This window comes from Heterodontus francisci, chromosome 26 (genome assembly GCF_036365525.1).
Source record: "Heterodontus francisci isolate sHetFra1 chromosome 26, sHetFra1.hap1, whole genome shotgun sequence".
In the NCBI taxonomy this organism is placed as follows: Eukaryota; Metazoa; Chordata; class Chondrichthyes; order Heterodontiformes; family Heterodontidae; genus Heterodontus; species Heterodontus francisci.
Window position 1 is genome coordinate 69,633,867 of NC_090396.1, and position 24,640 is coordinate 69,658,506.

The window sequence follows — 24,640 nt, forward strand, 5'->3', positions numbered from 1 at the left end:
ACTGTAGTAACTCAATGCCGTACATCATCAAAGATTTCTGTTTAATTATTTTAAAAATGTAGAATAGAAAACAAAATTGACAGTAGGTAAAACACCCTGAAACTAACTTAAATACAGGGTTGACAAAAAATAGAACAAATTCTAGCCCCTGAGACCTCACATGGGTGAGTTCACAAGTATGGCCATCCCTGAGTGGAAAGATGCAGAGCAGAACAATAACGTCTCTCCACAGGGAGGGAACATCAGAGAGAAAGTGACTCATACCCTGTGGCCAGTTACAGTGCAGCCCTGACAAAGGCCTGGAAACAAACTGACTGCTAGAGAATGGTGTGTCTTGCAGAGGAAACTCTATAAAAGCAAGGAGCAAGAGGAAAAATACAAAACTTATGAAAACACAATAATAATAAGTCAAGGATTGAGAATCCATCAAATTCACCCTTCTAATACACCAATCATCCAGCCTAGCATCCTAGCTTCCCAAATGTCTTTAATGCCACAATGTTATTTGGTAAGTTAATCCAAGGTGGTGATTTTAACCCTAGAGTGGGCAGTCAAAAGCATCCAGGTTATTTACCTGCCAGAAACCCACCAGCAATTCACCGTTCTGAACTTTAACTCACTTTACTGAGCAGGTGGGAAGGACACCCACTCAAAACAGGCAAGCTCCATCCTTACAGATGCATGACAGATCCTCTGATGTCATCAGGATCTGACTGCAATTTTAACTCTGTGGTCTGAGTGAGGAAACCACTGTGTTATGACCAAGGCGGGAGTAATGCACTTTCAATTCAGACCCATTACTCCACAGGTCATAGCATATTATTACAGTTTTCCCACCTACTGGAAATTTAGCAAAATTAAACACTTTATTAATCCCCCCAGAATAAAACTGACCAAAACTAGGAACTCTTAAACAACAACAAATTAACTATTTATTAATAAACTAAATCTTAAACAATATTGAGATAAATCTATGTCTAAAGACCTTATAACTTTTTATATAAAAGCAAAATACTGCGGATGCTGGAAATCTGAAATAAAAACAAGAAATGCTGGAACCACTCAGCAGGTCTGGCAGCATCTGTGGAAAGAGAAGCAGAGTTAACGTTTCGGGTCAGTGACCCTTCTTCGGACCCTTCTTCCGAAGAAGGGTCATTGACCCGAAACGTTAACTCTGCTTCTCCTATAACTTCTTATTCCTCCTAACCTTCATGCGCACACACATACATTCAAAAACCAACGGTTAACATGTTTTTAAAATGATGTTTTAAATTAGAGCTGTTTCTTAGGAATAATAAAATAACTAGGTTGTAGTTTTTGTGGGTTACGTTCCCGGTTCGATGAGGTGTCCTAGAACCAAACAGTCAGATGCCACTTTAAGTGTCCAGGTGAATTTGACGAACAGTTTATAATGGATAGATGTTCAAAGCACTTCATTTGCAGCATGTGTCACACAGTTCTTTCAACAAGGAGTATAGCAACAGGTCTATTTGGATTTTAAAATTGTCAGTCTTTCAGTAGAAATTTTACTGAGAATTCCAGAACTCCCAGAAACACACAAAGGCAACAGAAAGTCACTCATGAGGCAAAGACTTCTTAGAGATTGGAAGTAAAAAGGAATTTGCTACCTCCAACAATACAAAGATTTCCTTTCCGGGGTTTTTTCCCTCTCCAGGCGAAACACAGCCTGTAGACCAAAGTAGATTTTTCTGCTGAGAGAAAGAGAACTCCTTCCTTCATGGAGCATGCTTCGTTAGTCTCCAGATCAAACTGGTTCTAGCCAGTGTTTACACACAGTTAACGAATACAATACAGCAGGTGGCCTCTCTCTCCCTGCTGTTGCCTAGGAAACAGGCTTGCTGCTGGCACACACTGTGCCCAGAGAATCTAAAAGCTTCTCTCTGCCTTAAAGGTAAACAGCCCCCTTAGTTTTTAAACAGAGGAGGAAAAAAATCCCATGACAGAGGTAAAGACTGCCAGAAGTGGCCCAAATAGCTACTCTTTTTCACACTACTCTTGTGGGGCCAAGGGAATCAGGAATGCTCCTGCAGGCCCCACAAGAAATGCTTAGGTCCCCTCTTAACAGGGACTTCCCCCCTTCCCAAATGCAAGTCCCTGTGAGTTAGGGGAAGCCGCTTCTGCTAGCAACTGGTGGCTTAGGAGTTAACATGTCTCAAGCCTTATTTCAGCAGTGGTTGAGTTTCCATCTCAACTCACTACCCACCCACCAAAACCCACCCAGAGCTAAAAATCGCTCATAAATCCAATGTGGAATTCAGGAGAAACTTCTTTACCCAGAAAGTGGTGAGAATATGGAAATCGATACCACCCGGACTAGTTGAGACGAATAACAGAGATGTATTTAAAGGGAAGCTGGATAAACACACGAGAGAGGAAGGAATGGAAGGTTATGTTGTTGGATTCAGATGAAGAAGGGTCCTTAAATGTCATTCGTGAACCAGATGGATTTTACAATAATCCGGCAGTTTCATGGTCACTATTACTGATATTAGCTTTTCAATCCAGATTTTATATTTAATTAATTGAATTTAAATTCCCCAGCTGCTGTGGTGGTATTTGAACTTATGTCTCCAGATCATTATTCCAGGCCTCTGGATTACTCGTTCAGCAACATTAGCATTTTATAATTACTTTGTAATACTTCGTAAATGTTTATCACTCAGGGTAAATACATTCTTGTAAGACTCATTTCAAATTTACTTTTCATTAATTTATATTTCTGTCCACTGGTTTGACTAGCCCTAAGCAACATTCTAAGTTGACCTTGTCAATACATTCAATACTGTTCATAGTGGCACAGTGGCGCAGTGGTTAGCACCGCAGCCTCACAGCTCCAGGGACACGGGTTCAATTCTGGGTACTGCCTGTGCGGAGTTTGCAAGTTCTCCCTGTGACCGTGTGGGTTCTCACCGGGTGCTCTGGTTTCCTCCCACAGCCAAAGACTTGTAGGTAATAGGTAAATTGGCCATTGTAAATTGCCCCTAGCGTAGGTAGGTGGTGGGGAATATGGGATTACTGTAGGGTTAGTATAAATGGGTGGTTGTTGGTTGGCACAGACTCGGTGGGCCGAAGGGCCTGTATCTCTAAATAAATAAATAAATAGATATCAACCTTGGCTCAGTGGTGGGACTCTCTCCTCTTAAGTCAGAAGATGGAACTAAAAAATCCCACAGCACTATTTGAAGAACTGCAGGGGAATTCAGCTGAAATTCTGGCCAACATTTATCTCAATCAACACCTAAAACCAGATGATCTGGTCATTTATCTCATTGCTGTTTGGAGGAACCTGTTATGTGCAAATTGGCTGTTGCATTTCCTACATGACAATGGTGACTATACTTCAAAAGTACTTCATTGACTGTAAAGAGCTTTTGAAGATCTTGAGGTTGTAAAAGCTCCTACATAATTGCAAGTTCCTTCATCTTTATTTCCTTCCTTCAGGTTCTTCCCCCTTCCCTCTTTAGCTCCTCTCTAAATTGTGAATTTTGGGGCTGAATTTCCTGGCCTTTGCCCCTGGGCACAAACATCAGGAAAAAGGGGATGGAGACACATTTTGCCTGAGCTGCACCCTTTACACACTCCTGAGTTCTCCTGGCTTCCCAGGGCAGACCTGATTCTGTGGGTGCAGTAAAGGCAGGCTCTATCTGGTTAGGTAAATGAGGCTGGAAGGATAGTGCTGCCCAAAAGGCCTCAATTTTCTGTTTGGGCAACACAGGGACACTCTATGAAGCTGGTGATGAAAGCTTGTTCCAGACTCTTCCTCAGATTGGTGGTTCTGAGGGATCCAGCTAATGTATGTGGGCCTTTCTTTCATATGTAAGGTGATTTGCACGTAATGTACACAGGTGGCCAGACCTGTTCAACTTTCCAGGGCCACTTGCCAGTGCAGGGTCCTACCAGGAGGCAGCTCTGCACCAGTGATACAGCCAGTCCGTATCAATGTCTTGGCCCACCAAAATCAAGTGCAGCTTGAACTGAACAAGAACAGCACATTTTGGACACAATGCACTTATCCATAGGAGGGGACAGGTCAGGAAAACCAACTCTCTTAAATTTCTCTAAACTTTCCTCTTAGCACATCTCGTTTGCTTTTCTTCTCTGCACCTTCTCCAATATAAAAAATTCAAGTGTGTCTGTGAGTGCGTAATGTAAAAAAAGTTAGCAATTTGATTTGTTTTCTTCTAGGTGTAAAAGGTAAGGTGATTCATTTGATTTCACATTTTTATTTGTCCTGTGAGTTAATTTCCAATGAGTACAATTATAAAGCTCAGTACATATTGTCAAGCCACCTCTTCATTAACAACTGGCATTTATATAGCACCTTTAACATAGTAAAACATCCCATGACAGGAGTGTTATCTGACAAAATTTGACACTGAGCTACACAAAAAGATGTTAGGAAGAAGTGGAGAGATTTAAGGAGGGAATTCCAAAGCTTAGGGCCCAGGCGGCTGAAAGCACAGCCGCCAATGGTGGGGCAATGGGAATCGGGCATGCGCAAGAGGCCAGAATTTGCCAGTAAGGGCCCAGCTCCTTTCAACTCATTTGTTGATTGTGTGAGATTGATCATTGAACAAACCGTGCCAACAATCATCTCTCACCCAAGCTATGAGTTGAAAATGGCCATTTATTCATGGCTATCAATGTCCATCTCTTTTAACTTAGATGTACGGGCAAAGCATAGTTCTTGTTCTTAGTAAAAATATAGTAACAGTGCACAGTGAAACAGTCCTGTCCCTCACTATTATTCACTCGAGAACTCAGTGGCAAACAGTTGCTGCTGGAGAAGATATTTTGATGTTTAAAGTGGCTATTTTGTTTGAAATTGGACTGAGAAACAAGGGATAAGGTCTTATGCTAATGTAAGGGAAAGTCAGTGCAAGTACAGTAGTTTTCTCTTTATACTTGCACCAACTTGTTCACTCAAAGTAGTAACAGAATGAAAATATACCCAAGAGTGAGTAAACCAGAGTCCTGATTGTGAATTGGGTATTGTAATGAGGAAATTGTAGGTTTCTATGGAAGGAATATCTAGATGGGCCAAAGGGCTTCCATCATTCGGATTTACCTTTGTGCTCTGGGAACTGGCTCCTCACTTCTCAATTGTGGTGAGGAATATAGTGGCAAAACTGTGGGTAAAATTGGGGAGGGGGCCATGGTGAAGATCTACAAAGAGCAAAAATAATTACATAATTTTTAAAAAAATCTTTTAGATTTAAGTCTGTTCAATTAATTTTACCTTAAAAGAAAACCTTCAGCCTTAAGTCATTGCTAGTATAAAGGGGTTTATCCCTAAGGAGTTGCTTTGGAACAGCTGTAACGCTATGACCTTTAATGTTTGAGCTCTTCCCAGCGTAGTAACATTAACATTTTACATTGGCAGATTAGCAAGAAACCCTGAGCCCTTCAAAGTGATCTTATTAACGGTCTGTAACCAAAGTTACTGGACAGAAAGCCTTTTTCTTTGCCCGAGATGTTTCTCTTACTTCCAGGCCAACATCAAAGGCCTATTCTTTACACTTTAATTGTATCTCTTTTGGCTTAAAAGGCTACTTTCCATTGGGCCTCGGGTGAGAGTCTGACAACTGTATTTATGTGTTCTCTCATTACCACTAAATTATTGTCATTTCTTCTTTTAGTAATTATTAGAAAATTGTCCTTTATCTGTGATTGGTTATACCACGGCAACCTCAGGCGACACTGTTTTTATATATAAAAATACAGCAGTTAACAGAGGTATTCACACCTTTAGCTTTCAATTTCCAGTGTTATGGTACAAAATTCCACAGTATCCTCATCGGCACCATAGATAAAGGGATAATCACTTCAAAAGGAGAGGTCGTTTACGGTCACAGGCAATGAGCAAAGCAGTTTAACCTTCAAGGTGAAAGAATGACCAGGAAAGTAATTGACAGAGAAACTGATCAATGGCTTTCAAACAAGAGTCCGGACACAATTCTAGCCAAAGTGTCTTCATTTAATTGGCAGGCTTGTCAACTACACCCCTCCCAACCTCCACCAACCAACGCCAATTTTACCTAAGGAAAAGCTGCTCCGTGATGGACCAGACTTCCAACATTATTGACATCATTTTAACCATTTCTCTTCCCATGTAAATAACACAAACGTTTCCTGGATATTTAGGAGTGTTTGAATACATTTTTCCTTCATACGAAATTGATAGGCAGGAAAAGACCAGCTGCTTCATCAAGCCTGCCCCACAACCATGATGGCTGGAGCATCATGACCAGACGCTTCCTACTCCCATCTCCAATCCGACCATCCTTCCCCTTTACAATCAACACCAACATACCAACAAACCCACCCAATATACACCAGAGACTTACTGATATACACCTGGAATCCCACTGATATACACCACCAAGCCCACCAACATAGACCAGTAAACTCACAATATACACCAGCAAACCCATTGACACATGCTAACAATCCCACAACCTACGCCAACAAGCTAACTCACTATCTTACACCAAAAATGCACCAACACATCACCCGCAAACCCTAGACCAGCTATTGTACAAACAACTACTTGCACTTTGCACATCCCAAAGTGCTTCACAAGGAGGGGAGAAGACCCCAAGCAGGCGCTGGAGATATAATTTAAGGATACAACTGAAGCCAGGGATGAGAAAGGTTTTGAGGATAGGAAAAGAGGAGACAGGGAAGAGGGGTTTCAGATGAGAATTCCAAAGTGTAGAGATGAAATAGAAAGGAAATAAAGAATGAACCTGCATTTCTGTAGCACCTTTCATTCTTTCTTCTTTCTTTTGGGCCTCCTTATCTCGAGAGACAATGGATACACGCCTGGAGGTGGTCAGTGGTTTGTGAAGCAGCGCCTGGAGTGGCTATAAAGGCCAATTCTAGAGTGACAGGCTCTTCCACAGGTGCTGCAGAGAAATTTGTTTGTCGGGGCTGTTGCACAGTTGGCTCTCCCCTTTCGCCTCTGTCTGTAGCATCTTTCATAACCACAGGACATCCCAAAGCATTTTACAAACTCAGGAGTACCTTTGAAGCATAGTCACTGTTGTAATGTAGGAAAAATGGCAGCCAATTTGCGCACAGCAAGCTCCCAGCAATGTGATAATAATCAGATAATTTTTTTTAGCGATGTTGGTTAAGGGATAAAGGACACCAGGGAAAACATTCCTCTTCTTTCAAATAGTGCCAGAGGATTTTCTACATTCACCCAAGAGAGTCTGCCTTGGTTTAACATGTCATCCGAAAAGCAGCACCTCCAACAGCAGAGCACTCCCTCAGTACTGCATTGAGGTGTCAGCATAGATTACGAGCTCAAGTCTCTAGAGTGGGACCTGAACCCACAATCTTTTGACTCAGAGGCTAGGCAGAAGGAGAGTGTGACACATGGATAGAGTAGGATCAGTGGATGGTTTAAGTGGGAAACAGGATTGCAGGAGGTTGCAGATGTCTTGTGGGGTACCCAATAGGAGGAAGTATAATCAAGGATAAGGGTTTTGAAATTAATGTTTTTTGTTTAGCCAGGTGTCTCAGACGCTGAGAAACCTGTCACCCTGCCGAAGAGGCTCCAAATCAAGGCGCTGAGGAGTCTGCAGGTAGAGTTTGTGATTGCCCATTGTAGAGTGCACATTGTCCCTATACGCATACACCTGATGTACATAAATCCAGTGAGCTTTGGTACAAAGTTGGTAAGGGGTTGCTTAGGGACTTGTAAGTCCGAGGCCCAACTATCTTTAGCTGCTTCATCAATGACCTTCCCTGCATCATTTCAGAAATGAGGATGTTGGCTGACAATTGCACCATCTTCAGCTCCATTCGCAATTCCTCAGATGATGAATTCTGTGCCCACATGCAGCAAGACCAGGATAACATCTAAGTTTGGACTGATAAATGGCAAGTAACGTTCACAACACACAGGTGCCAGACCATGACCATCATCAACAAGAGAGAGTCTAAACACCTCCCCTTATTATTCAATGGCATTATTATAGCCATATACCCTACCACTAACATCCTGAGGATTGCCATTGCCTAGAAACTCAACTGGAGAGCTGCCACATCAATGCCGTGCAAAAATAGGTCAGAGTTTCTCACCTCTTGACTCCCCAAAGCCTGTCCACCATCTACAAGGCACAAGTCAGGAGTGTGATGGCATACTCTCCACTTGGCTGGACAGGTTCAGCTCCAAAAACATTCAAGAAGTTCAACACCATCCAGGACAACGCAGTCTGCTTGATCGGAAGCCCATCCACTGACCTACATATCCACTCACCCCAACATTGGTGTACCATAGCTGCAGTGTGTACCATCTACAAGATGCACTCCCTTTGCCTTTGTCCCATGACATCTTTGTCACTTAATCTCTTCTGCCCTCTGCCCTATCACACACCTTCCCGTTTGTTCTCTTTCCCCCCCACCCCCACTTCACTTGCTTAAAACCTATTACATTTCTAACCTTTGCCAGTTCTTATGACAGATCACAGACCTGAAATGTTAACTCTGTTTCTCTCTCCACAGATGCTGCCCGACCTGCTGAGTATTTCCAGCATTTTTTTTTTGTTGCTTTTATTTCAGATTTCCAGCATCCGCTGTATTTTGTTTCTATTCACCACTGCTGTCTGTTTCCTGTCACTTAGCCAACTTCATATCCATGCTGCCACTGTCCCTTTTATTCCATGGGCTTTGACTTTGCTGACAAGCCTGTTATGTGGCACTTTATCAAAGGCGTTTTGGAGGTCTGTGTGTACAAAGTCCTGTAAAATGTCACTGAAGCGTTAGCAATCAAAATTTGACATGGAGACAAACATCTATACTCCAAGATAGAGTAAATAGGGACAACCTATTTACCTTAGCAGAGGAGTCAAAAACCAGGGGGCAAAGATTTAAAGTAATAGGTAGAAGGATTAGAGGGGAAATGAGGAAATATTTTTTCACCCACTGGGTGGTAGGGATCTGGAACTCGCTGCCTGAAAGGGTAGTAGAGGCATAAACTCTACCACATTTAAAAAGTACTTGGATGTCTATTTGAAGAGCCTTGACCTGCAGGACTACAAACCTTGCACAGGAAGGTGCAATTAGGCTGGGTAGCTCTTCATTGACTAGCACAGACACAATGGGCCAAATGGCCTCCTTCTGTGATGTACATTTTCTATGATTTCTACCACATCGACTGCTTAACCCTCATCAAAAAAACACCAAGTTAGTTAAACACAATTTGCCTTTAACAAATCCATTGTTGCCTCTCTTTAATTAATCCACATTTGTCAAAGTACTTTTGAAGTGTAGTCACTGTTGTAATGTAGGAAATGCAGCAGCCAGTTTGTGCACAGCAAGATCCCACAAACAGCAATGTGATACTGACCAGATAATCTGTTTTAGTGGTGTTGATTGAGGGATAAACATTGGCCTGTACACCAGGAAGAATTCTTCAAAGTCATGTCGCAGGATCCTTCACATCCAGCTGAGAGAACAGAGAGGCCCTCAGTTTAACATCTCATTTGAAAGACATCACCTCTGACAGTACAGCACTCCTTCAGTACTGCACTGTAGCATCAGCCTTGATTTTTGAGATCAAGTCCTGACTGGGACTTGAACCCCTAACTTTCTGGCTCAGAGGCAAGAATGCTACCAACTGAGTCACATATATTCTCACTCGCATCCATCAGGTGAGCATAGGTACATAGAAACATAGGAGCAGGAGTAGGCCATTCAGCCCATCGAGCCTGCTCCACCATTCAGTACGATCATGGCTGATCATCCACTTCAAAGCCTTTTTCCCAGACTACCCTCATATCCCTTTATTTCATTTGATTTACGATCCTCTGAGTAAAGAAATTTCTCCTCATCTCTGTCCTGAGTGACTTCCTCCTTATTTTGAAATTGTGTCCCCTGGTTCTAGACTCCCAACCACACAGTGGCGCAGTGGTTAGCACCGCAGCCTCACAGCTCCAGGGACCCAGGTTCAATTCTGGGTACTGCCTGTGTGGAGTTTGCAAGTTCTCCCTGTGTCTGCGTGGGTTTCCTCCGGGTGCTCCGGTTTCCTCCCACAGCCAAAGACTTGCAGGTTGATCGGTAAATTGGCCATTGTAAATTGCCCCTAGTGTAGGTAGGTGGTAGGGAATATGGGATTACTATAGGGTTAGTATAAATGGGTAGCTGTTGGTCGGCGCAGACTCAGTGGGCCGAAGGGCCTGTTTCAGTGCTGTATCCCTAAATAAAAAATAAACCAGGGGAAACATCTTAGCTGTGTCTATCCCTTTCTGTATTTTGTAGGTTTCAATGAGATCATGTCTCATTCTTCGAAACTCTAGACAATACAGGCCCAGTTTCTCCAATCTCTCTTCATAGGGCAGTCCCGCCATCCTGGGAACAAGTCTTGTGAACCTTCACTGCACTGTCTCTATGGCAATAATATCCTTCCTAAGCTAAGGGGACCAAAACTGCACACAGTACTCCAGATGCGGTCTAACAAAGTATTGGAGCTTCCTCAGTAGCTACCCTGCAGAAATCTGGAAGGACCTATGCGTGACAGTTTGTGATGTGTCAAACACCTGGATGTTCCAGATATCCAAGTGCAAGGCTTACTTGTTATCATTGGTGACTGTGCCTTCAGCTGCCTAGGCTCTGGAATTCCCTCCCTAAGCATCTCCCATTGTCCACCTCTCTCCTCCTAAAGGACACTCCTTAAAACCTACGTCTTTGTCCAAGCTTTGGGTCACCTGTGCTAATAGCTCCTTACATCGCTTGGTGTCAAATTTTGATAGTTGCTCCTGTGAAGCACCTTGGGCTATTTTACAATGTTAAAGGCACTATATAAATGCAAGTTGTTATTGTTACCAACAATCCCCGATCCCTCTGTGAGTCTGTGAGGAACTTTGGCAAAGAGACATGCCAGTTGTCAGGCTGACTCTATTCATCAGAGTGCTCAGCAACCAGTCAATGTAGGTGCCTCCCCCAGTGCCACAAAACCCTGCCACCTTTTTGCCACGAATCCACCTCACAGTTTGGTCCTGGGTGTCACACATGGAGCCAAGGGAAAAAACCCTTTTGTTGAGTTCTGAACCACAAAGGAGATCTATGTGGTTGTCTTATCTGCCACAAGCTTAGCTCACATATGGAGTTTACTGTCATCCAAGCAAGATGAAAAAGGCCAAAGTGCCCTTTGCCTATTCAGTGTGTACCAATAAGGCTGTGTCCAGGCTAAATTTGACTTCCATCAAGACTCCGAGTGAGCCAGTGGAATTCAGTGAGGACAGGGTTGATTGGTGAATGTGGTTTAATATGAAATAGGTTGTGGTGACAGATATACACCAGTGACCCCACACCAGAAAACCTACCGACATATACCAACAATCCCATAGATGTACACCAACACCTGACTTAAGTACATCAAAACATTGTAATATTCCAGTAAATCCTATGTCTTCAGAGGAAAATAAAGCTGAGAAATTTTGCTTTTATATATTATATCTGAGAAAGGTCTGTTTAGTTCATCAAAATACATCCTTGTGACATTAAGTTCCTATCACTGCACCTAATTGTATTTTAAATAACTCCAATGTTGCTGTCTCTGCTTGGTATATTATTTCAAGAACTTAAAGTATTATTAGAAAGCACACTGTCAAATGAGCAGTCTCTGTGCATATCTGGTAAATCTGGTGCATACTCAGCAGTAAGCTTTTCGCCTGTCTGTTCCTACACCTGGGGACTGGGAACTCAGCGAGGTATTGGCAGTGTATAGTCACAGCTGTTTAATCTAATGTCTTTTGAAGGGAAAAGCAGAAATCCTGAGTTTTATGTTCTTATCAAGGTGAGAAATATCAATGCTGAGAAATGGAACACTTCAATACTTTTACATCCTGGATCATTTTGATCATTCTCAGGTCAGCCAGAGTACAGTTTAGATGTAGCATGAAACCTCTACTACTTTGCTGCAGTAATGCCTTTCAAAAGACTTTCAAAAGATCCCATGGCACTATTTCAAAGAAGAGAAGTGTCCTGGCAAAGATTTACCTCTCAACTGAGATCACTAAAAAAAACAGATGATCTGGTCATTACCTCATTGCTGTTTCTGGGAGCTTGCTGTGCACAAGTTGGCTGCTGCGTTTCATCCATTACAACAGTGACGACACTTCAAAAGTACATCATTGGCTGTAAAGCACTTTGGGATGTCCTGAGATTGTGAAAGGCGCTATATAAACGAAAGACTTATTTTTTCTTTTTCTTTCTTTTGTGCACAAAATATAAATTGAATGTATAAAATATTCTGAAATTTTACATCCCAGCTGCTTCCCTGCCAATCAAAGCCACCATCTCTGCTTGCACCATCTCCGGTGCTTGTGGGCTATGAGAATTTCTGAAAGCCAACTAAACTGCAAAGGCAAAATATTGCAGATGCTGCAAATCTGAAAGAAATTTTAAAAGATGGTAATGATCCAAACCTTGGAAATAGCACAAGCTGGCAACCTCCGTCAGGTCATCTGTGGTTAGGTTAACTTTTATTTTACCATATTTTAGTCATCTTTTTAATGAGCTTTTATAAAAATATATGCATATTATTCAGTTAAATACAACCATGAGCATTTTTGGGGTAGTGTCCTAGGCCCAACCATCTTCAGCTGCTTCATCAATGACCTTCACTCCATCATAAGGTCAGAAGTGAGGATGTTCGCTGATGATTGTATGATGTTCAGCACCATTCGCAACTCGTCAAGATACTGAAGCAGTCTGCGTCCATATAGGGCAAAACCTGGGCAACATTCAGGTTTGGGCTGATAAGTGACAAGTAACATTCGTGCCACACAAGTGCGCTACAAGAGGCACTGCAGTAACTCACAAGGCTCCTTAGACAACACCTTCCAAACCCGTGACCTCTACCACCTAGAAGGACAAGGGCAGCAGATGCATGAGAACACCACCATCTGCAAGTTCCCCTCTAAGCTACACACCATCCTGACTTAGAACTATATTGCCATTCCTTCACTGTCACTGGGTCAAAATGCTGGAATTCCCTTCCTAATAGCATTATGGGAGTACCCGCACCAGATGAACTGCAGTGGTTCAAGAAGGCAGCTCACCATCACTTTCTCAAGGGCAATTAGGGATGGGCAACAAATGTTGGCTTTGCCAGCAATGCCCATATACCATGAAAGAATAAAAAAAGCACCCAAATAAAACCATTACAGGACCTTTGCCTGAAATGCCCCCTTAACCCAAACCTCCTAAGAATACCCTCTATTGTACCAGGACTAACATTTCCCACAATGACCATCCTTGTATCCATCCCTTGGCAGACTTGAGTCCCAAATCGAGAGCAGTTTTTAGCTGTTGATCTGCACCCACCAAGAACTGGGTTGAGAATGACAGAATGAGAAGAGAGTTTCACCTTGTCTATTTGAGCTGGATTTGAACTCAGGTCCAAGAGGTGAAAAATGTTCTAGCAAACTAACCAGTCTAGTTCTTCACTCCTGAGCTTTTCTCTTTTTTCTAATGCTTCTTCAAAAGAAAAGTTGAAATTATTGTTGTGTATCATTAGTAGAATTGATCTGTTACCGATTCTACCATTGAGCCTCCTTGGTAGTTTCATGGGTAAACTACACAGACCAGACAAGTCCCAGTTTGAGTTGAGCTATCTGATCCCAGTCAGGAAATGACTGAAAGACTACATAAGGGCTGGGGCTAGGAGGTTCCATGGTTCCTTTTACTGATTGTTATCCAGTGAATTCTCCTCGATAAAGCAGCCGCATGGTTGTTGAGTGAGGGCAGGATCAGGCTTGGCTATGATACCCCCACATGTCCAACATTCATTGTCTAGGCCTATAGATGAAGAAGTCATGCTGCTGTATCCAATCGATGAGTTAGCACCTTCAAGAGAGAAGAGTGGAAAATGGGACAAAGAAAGAAATTCTATCATTAGGACATTAAATGCTGCAGAAGGAAGAGTTGAAAGACCTATATTTACTTCCTGACATCAGAGCGTTCAAGAACCAGTTATTTTACTGACCTTTTTAGATGGGTACTACTTGACTGCAGTAAATGTATCAGCTTCCTCTGTAAAACTTGTATTGAGGCAAATAGCTTATCACACCCACGCCCTGACGTAAAACTGTTTTACCCCCAAGGATGTCAGTAAAACAATTGTTGAGTGAAGGGAGCTTTGGAAACTTGTTTCAACAGGCATACTAAATCCACTGACTAAGCTCTCCTCACAATCCCAGTGAAAATATCCCACCACTTTTTCTTTTATGAATAATGCCATAATGGGCACACTATTTACATGCTTGGGAGTGGGTTTGTATTACAGCAATGTACTTTTATAACTCTCTCTTTATATACATATTTAATAAAATCAGGGAATTCACTGCAAACAATTAATCAGTAAAGCATTCAAACAGGGATTTCATAAAGGTGCTAACGCTTGCTTTTCTAAAACTACCATTTGATTTTTGTTTTTGGAGTGGAATTAAGGAGTGTTGGAGTCTGGCAATATATTACCAATAATCTGCCTGAAATTAATTTTTCAAACGTTGAATCTATTTCAAAAAATCATTTGGACAATAAACATTTTATGTATAATTACCTCATTTGAATGTTAATGTGTAAATATGCTTAAAGTAATAACTGTATGTTAAACAATAAGCAGGAACATCCTCAAGCAAAGAGGAATGTGTTGTAATTATATTAAATTGTGTAAATGAAGTTGTACTTCTGCTCAGAAGCAACTGAGCGACAAATTCACATCCTGGCCTGGGAGAGGAGCAGAAAGAGGCAGCGGCCTCGATTACATGTTTCTGCCGCCCATAGTGTTTGCCCCAGTGGCTGGAGCCAGACTCCTCTCCCACAAGAGACCAAAGAATGTGTTCTCCTTTAATCTGGGGAAAGTCGGCACAATGAAAGTGTGTGTATGAATAGGAGGTATTTGCATTGTGATTACAGGGCCTCTCCTAACGGAGTTAGTTGGCTGTAAATCTGTGCCGGTCAGTTAATGTTTGATTGGCTGTCTTTGCCAAACACTGCTGCTGTTTAGTAGGAGAAGCTTTCCCCCTCACTAACCACTTCCGATTTAACTAAGATAATCGATTTAAAGGGGCAGCGTCTCGCTTCCCACTGCTTTAAAAGAATTAAAACTGTGAGAGGCCGGGATATCACCTTAATACGGTTAGGTTTACTGTATTTTAATGCAAGAAACAGTCGCTGCAAAATTCCAATCAAATATATTTAGACTTTCTAGAGAACTGAATATGTGGAAATCATCAAAAAGTTTCCCAACCAATATCTTTTCCTGTAGATATTTTCCCTACAATTTAGAATTCAAATTTCTAACCTGGCATTTAGACAACTTTGAAATGGACTGAAGAAAAAGTTCTGCAACTGATAGTGGCGAAGGCGATGGAGAAATATTAATCAACTTAATAAAATGCAAGGGACAGAAATTACATGTACAATATTCCAGAATTGCCCCGTCCAACAGATTTCTACCTTCAGAAGGTGGGTACATGTTTTTTTAAATCAATACTCGCCTAGTATTGATTACATTTCTAAAATATCTGAAGGCCGACTCCCTCCAATTTTACTGCCTAGCTTGTTATTCTTTTAAATGAAAGTACTAATTAAATGACACTCAGCTGAGAGGAACGCAATCTTACTTAAACTCTGATTCCTGCCATTGATGCAAATATATTGAAATTGGTGTTGATCATTTAGTTCAATATTTGAAAAGTCTGGAACTGTTGGTAGCAGCTTCTCAAACTTATGATGTATTTGTAAATAATCAAGCTGCATGTAAATAGGGCAAAGCAGGATCAAAGGGAAAAATTACTTTTGAAAAGCAGACTTTTTAATTCCTAACTTTGTAATACGATTTGTACAGATGGTTTTCATGTGACAATCTCTCAAAGACAAAAAGGGAAGAAAATGATTAACTCATTCTACAAACTTTGATATGCAAATCCACGTTTTGACAATGCAAAAAAGAGAGAACTGTTTAGGTGCAATTTAAATCAAAGTTTCCCTGGCGGGTTAATTAATGTTTACCCTGGGAGAACATCGAAACAGTTGTACTTTTATACTGTAAAACATTTCAAATTGTGCAATTGTTATTATTAGATGTTAAGTTTATTTCGGTGGAAAGGCGCTGGGATTAATTTATTTTTCTGTCTCTGTAAATATGGGGTGGGATTATTAATGCCATAAAGTAACCCTGAGCAACACTTCAAAAGTTTTCAATTGACGACACGCTTTAAGTGCAGGCAGAGCCGATTCCCTGCAACAGGCCCCTTTTATATTCGCGTCCCGACTCTCTGTCTCTCTCTCTGTGACCGAGCTGCAAAGTGCAGGAGCAGATATTGCATGCACAAATGTAAAAGAGTCAATATGTGAAGGAGTCCTGTCCGGAGGCAGGGCACATGAGACAACAACAAATACATTCAGTGCTCAAAGTCTCTGCCTTGGCAAATTCCCATTGTATCTTTTAGCGAGTAATGAAAGTTTATGTAGTAACTGTGAAGCGAAGGGATGGTGTGATTGGGGCGGCACATCAGTCAGTCCTGACGTCTCCACCCCCAGGGAGTTGGCTGAAGACGGATTCCCTTTGATAAGGTCCTGGAAAGTTTATAAATCGGTGACAGTGAGAGGACGAGGAGATTGGGAGGGTTAATTGCCGAGGAGGCGCTCAGGGTTCTTGAAGTGAGTTGAGGGGCCGCTGGATGTGTGTGTCTCTGTGGGATCTGACCGTGCCTCTGGTTGCTGGGGCCGCCTCTTCATTGCCTTCCTATCTCTCTTGCTGGACTTGATCTCTTTGATGTTCACATTTAAACCGCAGCTTCAGTTTTGTGCGTGTGTGTGTGTTGGAACAGTCAGGAGGATATTTGGTGCGTGGAATGACTGAGTGAAACGTAAGTTTGAAAAAGGAAAAAAGGAAGAGCAGGAAAAGAGGCAAAACAATCTTGTGGGGACGGCAGAGAAGCGACTTCACATGAATGAGAGGCAGATGAACAGAGCCTGCCACAATAACCGGCCGCCTTCCCTTTCACACACACTCACTGCTCTCTAATATATATCCTTGTAGAAAAGGGGACGGATTCGGCTGTTTAAGAGGTTAAAGATGGATGAATGGTAAGTTCTGAGACTGTGTTTCTGCTGATCGCTCCTCTCCTGTTTCTTTGATATGTCTGACATTCCTTTGAACTGAGAAAAGCAGTTTGAACGGCCGTGTCGGAGAGAGAGGGGGCTTGAGTCCAGCTTCAGAGCTCTCGCTGTGTTTGAGAGCTGGGGGTTAAATCTTTTCTCTAGAGGGTAGTGTTCGGTAAGGTGGGCTCTGAGCTCTGTTTACCCCCCACCTCCCTTTGAACTCAGGCTGGATGCCCTGTTGGAGGGGCTGGGAAGGAATCATCAGTGGGGAAGGGGCTGATACAGCCTTTCTCTCCCAGGGCCCGATCACCCAGCCAGGCAAGCAGCGTGAGGCAGAGCCGGGGGGTGGGGGGAGAGATTGTGGGGCGCTTGTGAATCGATGCAGACGGTGGAAAGGACATATTCCCATTGCAACTGCTGCCTGGTGGAAGACTCTGGTTGTTTAGGTTTGGCAGCGTTGTGAGCAGAGGGAAGGATATGAGATGCTTGTCTCGCCTTTGAAATGCTTCATCTGATAGTAACCCTGGAGGAGACGATTCACTGAGGGCCCTTGGCTCTCGGGTCGCTTTCCCATTGTTAATTTTCATTATTTAGAGACTTTTTAACGCAATTCCACCGCTTGCTAGGTCGGTGTAGGCGGGACTTGTTAAAACTTTATTTGGCTGCTGGACTGGATTATAAAACTTGGGGTTAACCTGTGTTTTCCCACTTCTCAAATCTGAGACATCCGGCACTTTCTTCTTGTATTATCTCAAATGTCAATTAATCTTTTTTGAAGAAACACAGAAAAACGAAATGTTTTGGTTCTTTCTACTGCAGGGTGGAAGGTGATTTTAATTTGGGTTGAAGCACTGAGGAAATGGGAAGCAGCTGCTTTGGGAGTGCAGGTTGGTTTGATTGTAGGTTATATAGGGAGGGAGGGGGGAATAATGTAAGTTACAGTAAATGCTGCAAAATTGGTTTCACCTGTAGAACCCAAACTCTGTCCAACTTTTACAGATCTAATTTATATCACACATTAAAGTTTGGACAACAATTTTATCTAAAGCTAGAACTTTCCTTTTGTGTTTTATATTTTTCTTCCACATTTCAATAACCTTCAAGACATTTTTTGATGCTTTTGTTTAGCTTCAAGAGAGATCTCGGCTAGAAACACACACACAAAAGATTTGATTGAAAAGCCTGGCTTGCTTGCTTGCTGTGTGTGTTTTTTTTTGCTTCTCATCCTGTTTGAAGTTGAGCGGCTCTGGCTTTCATTAGATCGATACTTTTCTATTACAGACAGAAGGCGGCCGTGTCCCCTGCTGACTGGAGAGGCGTTTGCAGAGCCAACAGAGAGACAGAGACAGAGAGAGAGAGAACTCGGGCCCCGCGTCCACAGACATGAGTACTGCTGTCATGGTGCCTTGCCATCCGTATGCCGGCAGCTTTAGAGCAGATGCCCCTCGCCCGCCGGTGCCAGGGGAGGAAGGGCACAGATGCCAACCTCCCAACTCCCACATCAAGAGCCAAAGCTTCAAGCCCAAAGTTGTTCCCTCTGCACCCAGGAGAGAAGACGACGAACTGGGGGAACCTGAGGGCAGCGCGTCTCCAGAATCCCCCCTCACCAGGTGGACCAAGTCTTTACATTCACTTCTCGGTGACCAGGACGGTGCCCATCTCTTCCGTATCTTCCTGGAGAGGGAGAAAGGCGTGGACACGTTGGATTTCTGGTTTGCCTGCAATGGCTTCAGGCAGATGGACCTGCGAGATCCCAAGACACTGAGAGTGGCCAAAGCCATTCACAGGCGCTATGTGGAGAACAGTGCTGTGTCCAGGCACCTGAAATCAGCCACCAAGTCCTACATCAAAGACACAATTAAGAAACAGCAGATCGATTCAGCAATGTTTGATCAGGCCCAAACCGAGATCCAGACTATTATGGAAGAAAATTCTTACCAGATGTTTTTGACGTCCGATATCTACCTTCAATATGTCAGGACAGGGGGAGAGAATTCTCTTTTTACCAGTAACACTGAACTGGGGAGTATACAACTGGTTTGTGGTTACTTGCCAACGTTGAATGAAGAGGAGGAATGGATCTGCCCTGACCTCAGCGGCAAGAACATCCCTCCTGGAGTTGGACTGAGCAGCAAAGCACTTCGGGCCACTGTTTCTGTGAGATCCACCGACGGCAGCAGTGGCAAATGCTACAGGTAAGCACCCAGGGAGCTTCTGCTTAGTGTTTCCCAATCTGTGGCAATGCTTTGTACTCTTCTGGGACCTCCTTGGGTCCATAAAGCAGATATGTGTTGAGGTTGATCCCAATTGGAATGAACACCCACCCTCCTAATGTGACTGCAGTCCTGTTGGTACATTGGGGGAGAGGGTTAATTCCAAACAGCCAGCATTCTTTATGGCAGTTAACTTTTTTTAATTTTCCTTTTCAGATGACTCATCTGCCTCCCATTAAGTCTCCTCTGTAGACATCAGGGATACTCCCCCTGCTTTAAAGCAGTGGTGAATGGCAGATGACCGGTTGCATGTTTCCTGTCCCCTCAATGAGGCTGATGTAGTGCAAAAAAATTATTGGAACCAAAGTTTGTCTTAAATGACTGGGGTTGAATGGTGACAGTGTAAACTTGCAGCTTGATGCAATGTTTCTCAATTATAGTATGGATAATCTCTGAAAATATAGATCGACCACTCAACATTTCTTTGGAACAGTTTAACAGCAGACAGCATATGTGTTATGTTTTTTATGATGCCTTGGGATCACAGTGGATCTGGTTACTCATATGTTCAGGCTCATATATTGTTTGTGTAAATGTCAGCATGTGTGAGAGAGACAGAGGAAGGAAGAGATGCATTGCCACTGGATAACTGTCACAGGTTAGACACTTTTTTGCTAAGGTGCATTGATACCACACACAATGCAGAGAGAGAGAGATCCAAGAAAGCTTACTTCTGTGGGTATTACATTGAGATATGAGATAAGAACGGTCTGGGAAGCATCAAGCAGTTTCCTTGAAGTCATACAGCAAGTGGTGTCTGACAGCTGAAAACACTTTGAATATTGGCCATCTTGTGGAATGTCTTTGCAGAACATCCAGTGGAGGCCACCACCTTTCATATAAACTCTTCGTAGGCAAGCTGATGCAAAACAGGGAAACAATCAACCCATCTGGGTACAATTACTACAATGTGGTCACGTTAAAAAAAAAATAATCGCAGGAAAACAATTTTAATCAGTTTTCTTAAGATGAGCTGTATTTAAGAAAGAACGTATTGATTTTATGCTAAAAAGGGAAAGAGAATTTTAACTGTGTAAATTTTTTAAATCAGTGCAGTAATTAAATTTTCATTGGGGTTACAAGCAGCTGGCTGTAATGCCAATGCTTGGTACGAAGGGACTCTGTCATGGTTTGTACTGTAACTGGAATGGCAGTGGGGACGGGAGTTTTCACATATTTGAAGAGGGAGGATTTTATTACAATACAAATGAATGTAATGTTAAGGAATAAAATAGAAGTTTTAGGCAACTGCTGAGGCATAGCTACCACTTCCAGATGTGTCAAACCCCTGGAATGGGATGTGTTTTCCTCTCTAAATGGAGATCCTTTGCCTAATCAGTCTGAGCTATTTTAACTACAAAACATGTGGCTATTACTCATTACAAAGTGATAAAGACCAAAAGACTGTGGTCACCTTCATTCAGAAGACTACAGGGAAGGACAAAGGAACATCACCAAAACTCCTTGACTTGAAGTGATTGATCTGAGACAGTAAAATCTTTCATAAAAGTCTTTCCCTTTTATGTTGTAATTTAGTGCCCATCAGAAGCATGTGGAACTAATTTAGCCCCGAGATTTAAATTCTTTCTTGTGCCTCTTCACTCTCTTGTAGTTCCTCTTTCACCCCTCCCCTCTTTTTTTTTCTTTTTCTTTATTTTCTAATTGAAATCACTGACAGAAACTTAGCATGCTTTTAAAGAATGCGATCCCAGCTGTGCTAAATACCTGCTCTTTGAAAGAAGGCCTGTAGCAAAGGTCAGTCTGTACTGGGGCCTAAGACTTTAGTCATGCTGTTAACTCCCAACAGTACACTGCAGTAGGCTTCTCTCAGAGAAGGGGCCCTTCTATCCCTCTTTCTTTGCTCATATCAGTGTTCATGTTCTCCTCTCTCACCCCCGACCCCCCCACCCCCCTCCCTCCCCATCAATGGTGAAACAGTGGAATGCATCACAGTAGGAGAGAGAAGCCTGTTGTTTGTGAGAGAATTGAGTAGAGCTATTTCAGAGGTCGAAAGTGGGTAAGTCAGTCCAAGTGTAACAAAGGGTTTAGAGCCACTAGAATGAGTGGAAGTGCTGCTAACTATTAGGGCAGCTGTGTTGTTCACTTAAATCAAGCCTGCATGGTCTAATCACAAGAGCACTATGGGGGGATGGGAACATGAAAGGCTTTTTAAAAAAAAATAGCCAGAACATGCTGTCACATTCCTAAGCCCCAAGTCTCTGTAAGTGACTCCAATTATTAAAATCAGCAGACCCTAGAAAAAAATGTTGGGCTGTCCTTTGAAACCACAGAATCACAACCATATCATATTCAGAATTCACTGGTGAGTGAGAGGAACTAAAAGGGACAATTATTAAAAACACTCGTACAGTTTATTTGAAGTTTTGTGTCTCTTATGGAGTGTAATGCAAGTTGGCTGTGAACCTGGAAATATCTGCGGGAATATATTTTAATACATTTATTGAGGGTTTTTTTTTGGGGTAGCTGGGAGAGACCACTAGTTAGTAAACCTGGTCAGGATGATGTCACTCCTGAGCAACACAACACCTTGCATTTGTATAGTGCCTTTCATCATAAAACATCCCAAGACCCTTCAAAGGAGCATAATCTGACACCGAGCTACTTAAGATATTAGGACAAGCAACCAAAACTCTTGTTCATAGAGCCAAGTCTTAAGGAGTCCCTTAAAAGAGGTAGAGAGGTTTAGGGAGGGAATTCCAGAGCTTAGGGCTCAGGCAGCTGAAAGCACGGCAAAGGAAGTGGGGACTGCTCAAGAGGCCAGAACTGGAGGAATGCAGAGATCTTGAGGGCTGGAGGAGGTTCTAGAGATAGGCCATAAAGGGAATTGAAAACAGGGATGAGAATTTTAAAAGCAAATAGTTTGTAAACACTGTCTCAGCTGTAAAGTACAAGTGTTGCCGTACAATGTCTTTATATTTTTATAATAGTGAGTAGGAGCAGTTTTGTGCCATTTCTGTTGCTTCTTGGTCAGTGGTGTGGAATTTGGGGGCCAGTATTATTTATCTGGTTGATCCCTGATGATAGCCTCGCTGGATTCTGACAATCACTGCAAGTTTTATCGAGCAATAACCTACAGTAGACTAACAGAAAATACTGTTAATCTATAATATATTAACCTGCAAGTGTCACAATTAGTTCCTGTCATACTTTCCCTGTCGCACTTTGTTGATACCAAAACAGCCTATCTTTTGGCTTATCACGGGAAATGCCATGAGACATCGAAGTCAAAAGGTTGCGGGTTCAAGTTCGACTCCAGAGTCTTGAGCACAAAAATCTAGGCTGACGCCCCAGTGCAGTACTGAGGAAGTGTTGCACTGTACGAGGTGCTATCTTTCAGATGAGACTTTAAACAAAGCCCTTGTCTCCTCTGTCACATAGATGTAAAAAGATCCCATGGCACTATTTCGAAGAATAACCGGGAACTTATACCACCTTAATCAGGATCACAAAAACAGATTACGTGGTCGTCATCAAATTCTGTTTATGGGAGCTTGCTGTGCGCAATTTGGTGCTGCATTTCTTGCATTACAACAGCGACTACACTTCCAAAGCACTTCATTGTAGCATTTTGGAGCATCCTGAGGTCGAGAAAGCAGCTATATAAATGCACATCTTTCTTTATCAAATCAGTATAAATTATATAGTTTCATATACTAATATAATAATTATGTATTATACAATTGCAGTTAACATATGTTGTACAATAAGTCAGTCCTTATGATGCAACAGCACCATCAATGTGTATTACACAATAATCTGTTAATTATTTAGAGATACAGCACTGAAACAGGCCCTTTGGCCCACCGAGTCTGTGCCGACCAACAACCACCCACTTATACTAACCCTACAGTAATCCCATATTCCCCCTCTACACTAGGGGCAATTTACAACGGCCAATTTACCTATCAGCCTGCAAGTCTTTGGCTGTGGGAGGAAACTGGAGCACCCGGCGAAAACCCACGCGGTCACAGGGAGAACTTGCAAACTCCGCACAGGCAGTAGCCAGAATTGAACCCGGGTCCCTGGAGCGGTGAGACTGCGGTGCTAACCACTGCGCCGCCCCTAATGTAGCCTTCCAAGTTGGCTTCACCCATTTATCCAGTGAGTGTCTTAGCTACAGACCAGGTCTGGGCAGAGACATAATAAGCTTCAGCGTACCTGGGTTAGATTGAGGAACATCGGCTTGGCATTTACATTCTTAATTGCTATCCTGTGACACTGTCTCAACCCCTTTCCCAGCCCCCACCCCAACCCCATTTAAAAATGAGAACAGAATCATTCTTGGTTAGGACTCACACTCCATGGTGGAATTCTCTGCTGGCACTCACTGTCAGGATCACATATGAATAATGGTCACTTGTGGGATCAGTACCCAAGAGACAGTCGGTGTCTTTAGGAGTGATGGGGGAGGGGAGTATTGATGTGGTGGGGTGGGGGGGAAACAGTCATATTATAGAAATGTGTCTGTCATATTCCTGACCACAATCTAAAATAACTATACAAATAGCAAAGGAAATCCCGGTTAGTTTGTGCCATTAGTCTGACATTCAGAGCACCAGAAGAGGTTGATCAGATGGCAAGATGAGGAGACGAGCAGCTTGCAATCTAGAGAAACTGCCAACAGCAGCTAGATTGATCTCGGGACCTATTTTGATCATTTACCCCCACAGGGAGATCTGAGTGGTAAAACTAAAAGGAGAGGTCAGGATCGCAGCTAAACATTATAACTGTGCTTCCGACTCCATGTTATACCTGTGAGCAATGGCACTGGAGATCAACTAATATTGTACCACATAGTCAGTTTATAGCATACAATAAGTAGCTATCGATATCAATCTCTCCCTATCTCTCAATTCTGTAGATGATCAGGCCATTCGCCCCATCGTGCCTGTGCCAGCTCTTTGAAAATACTATCCGATTAATCTCACTTCCCCCACTCTTTCCCCATTGCCCTACATGTTTTTCCTTTTCAAGTGTTTATCCAATTTCCTTTTGAAAGTTATTATTGAATCTGTTTCCACCACCCACTACCTTTCAGGCAGCGTGTTCCAAATCACAACAAATTGTTGCATTTAAAAAAAATTCTCATCTCCTCACTGCATTACCACATTCAACCTTGATTTCTTCAAATGTCACATTCATAAAATTTATTTGTGAACAAAACTGCTGTAAAAAGAGGATGAAAATCAGGCGCTCGATGA

The 24,640-nt window shown here is 42.5% G+C and overlaps 1 protein-coding gene across 3 annotated transcripts in view; it reads left to right on the plus strand.

Annotated features, from left to right (window-relative positions):
- The first annotated feature begins 16,569 nt into the window (after positions 1-16,569).
- Positions 16,570-24,640, plus strand: part of axin2 (axin 2 (conductin, axil)) — a 40,692-nt gene continuing 32,621 nt past the window's right edge. For all 3 annotated transcript variants that reach the window (XM_068058510.1, XM_068058511.1, XM_068058512.1), the window contains exons 1-2: positions 16,570-17,130; positions 18,427-19,340. In XM_068058510.1, the coding sequence (XP_067914611.1) occupies positions 18,529-19,340 (812 nt within the window). In that variant the 5' untranslated portion in view covers positions 16,570-17,130; positions 18,427-18,528. The remainder of the gene's footprint in view (positions 17,131-18,426; positions 19,341-24,640) is intronic.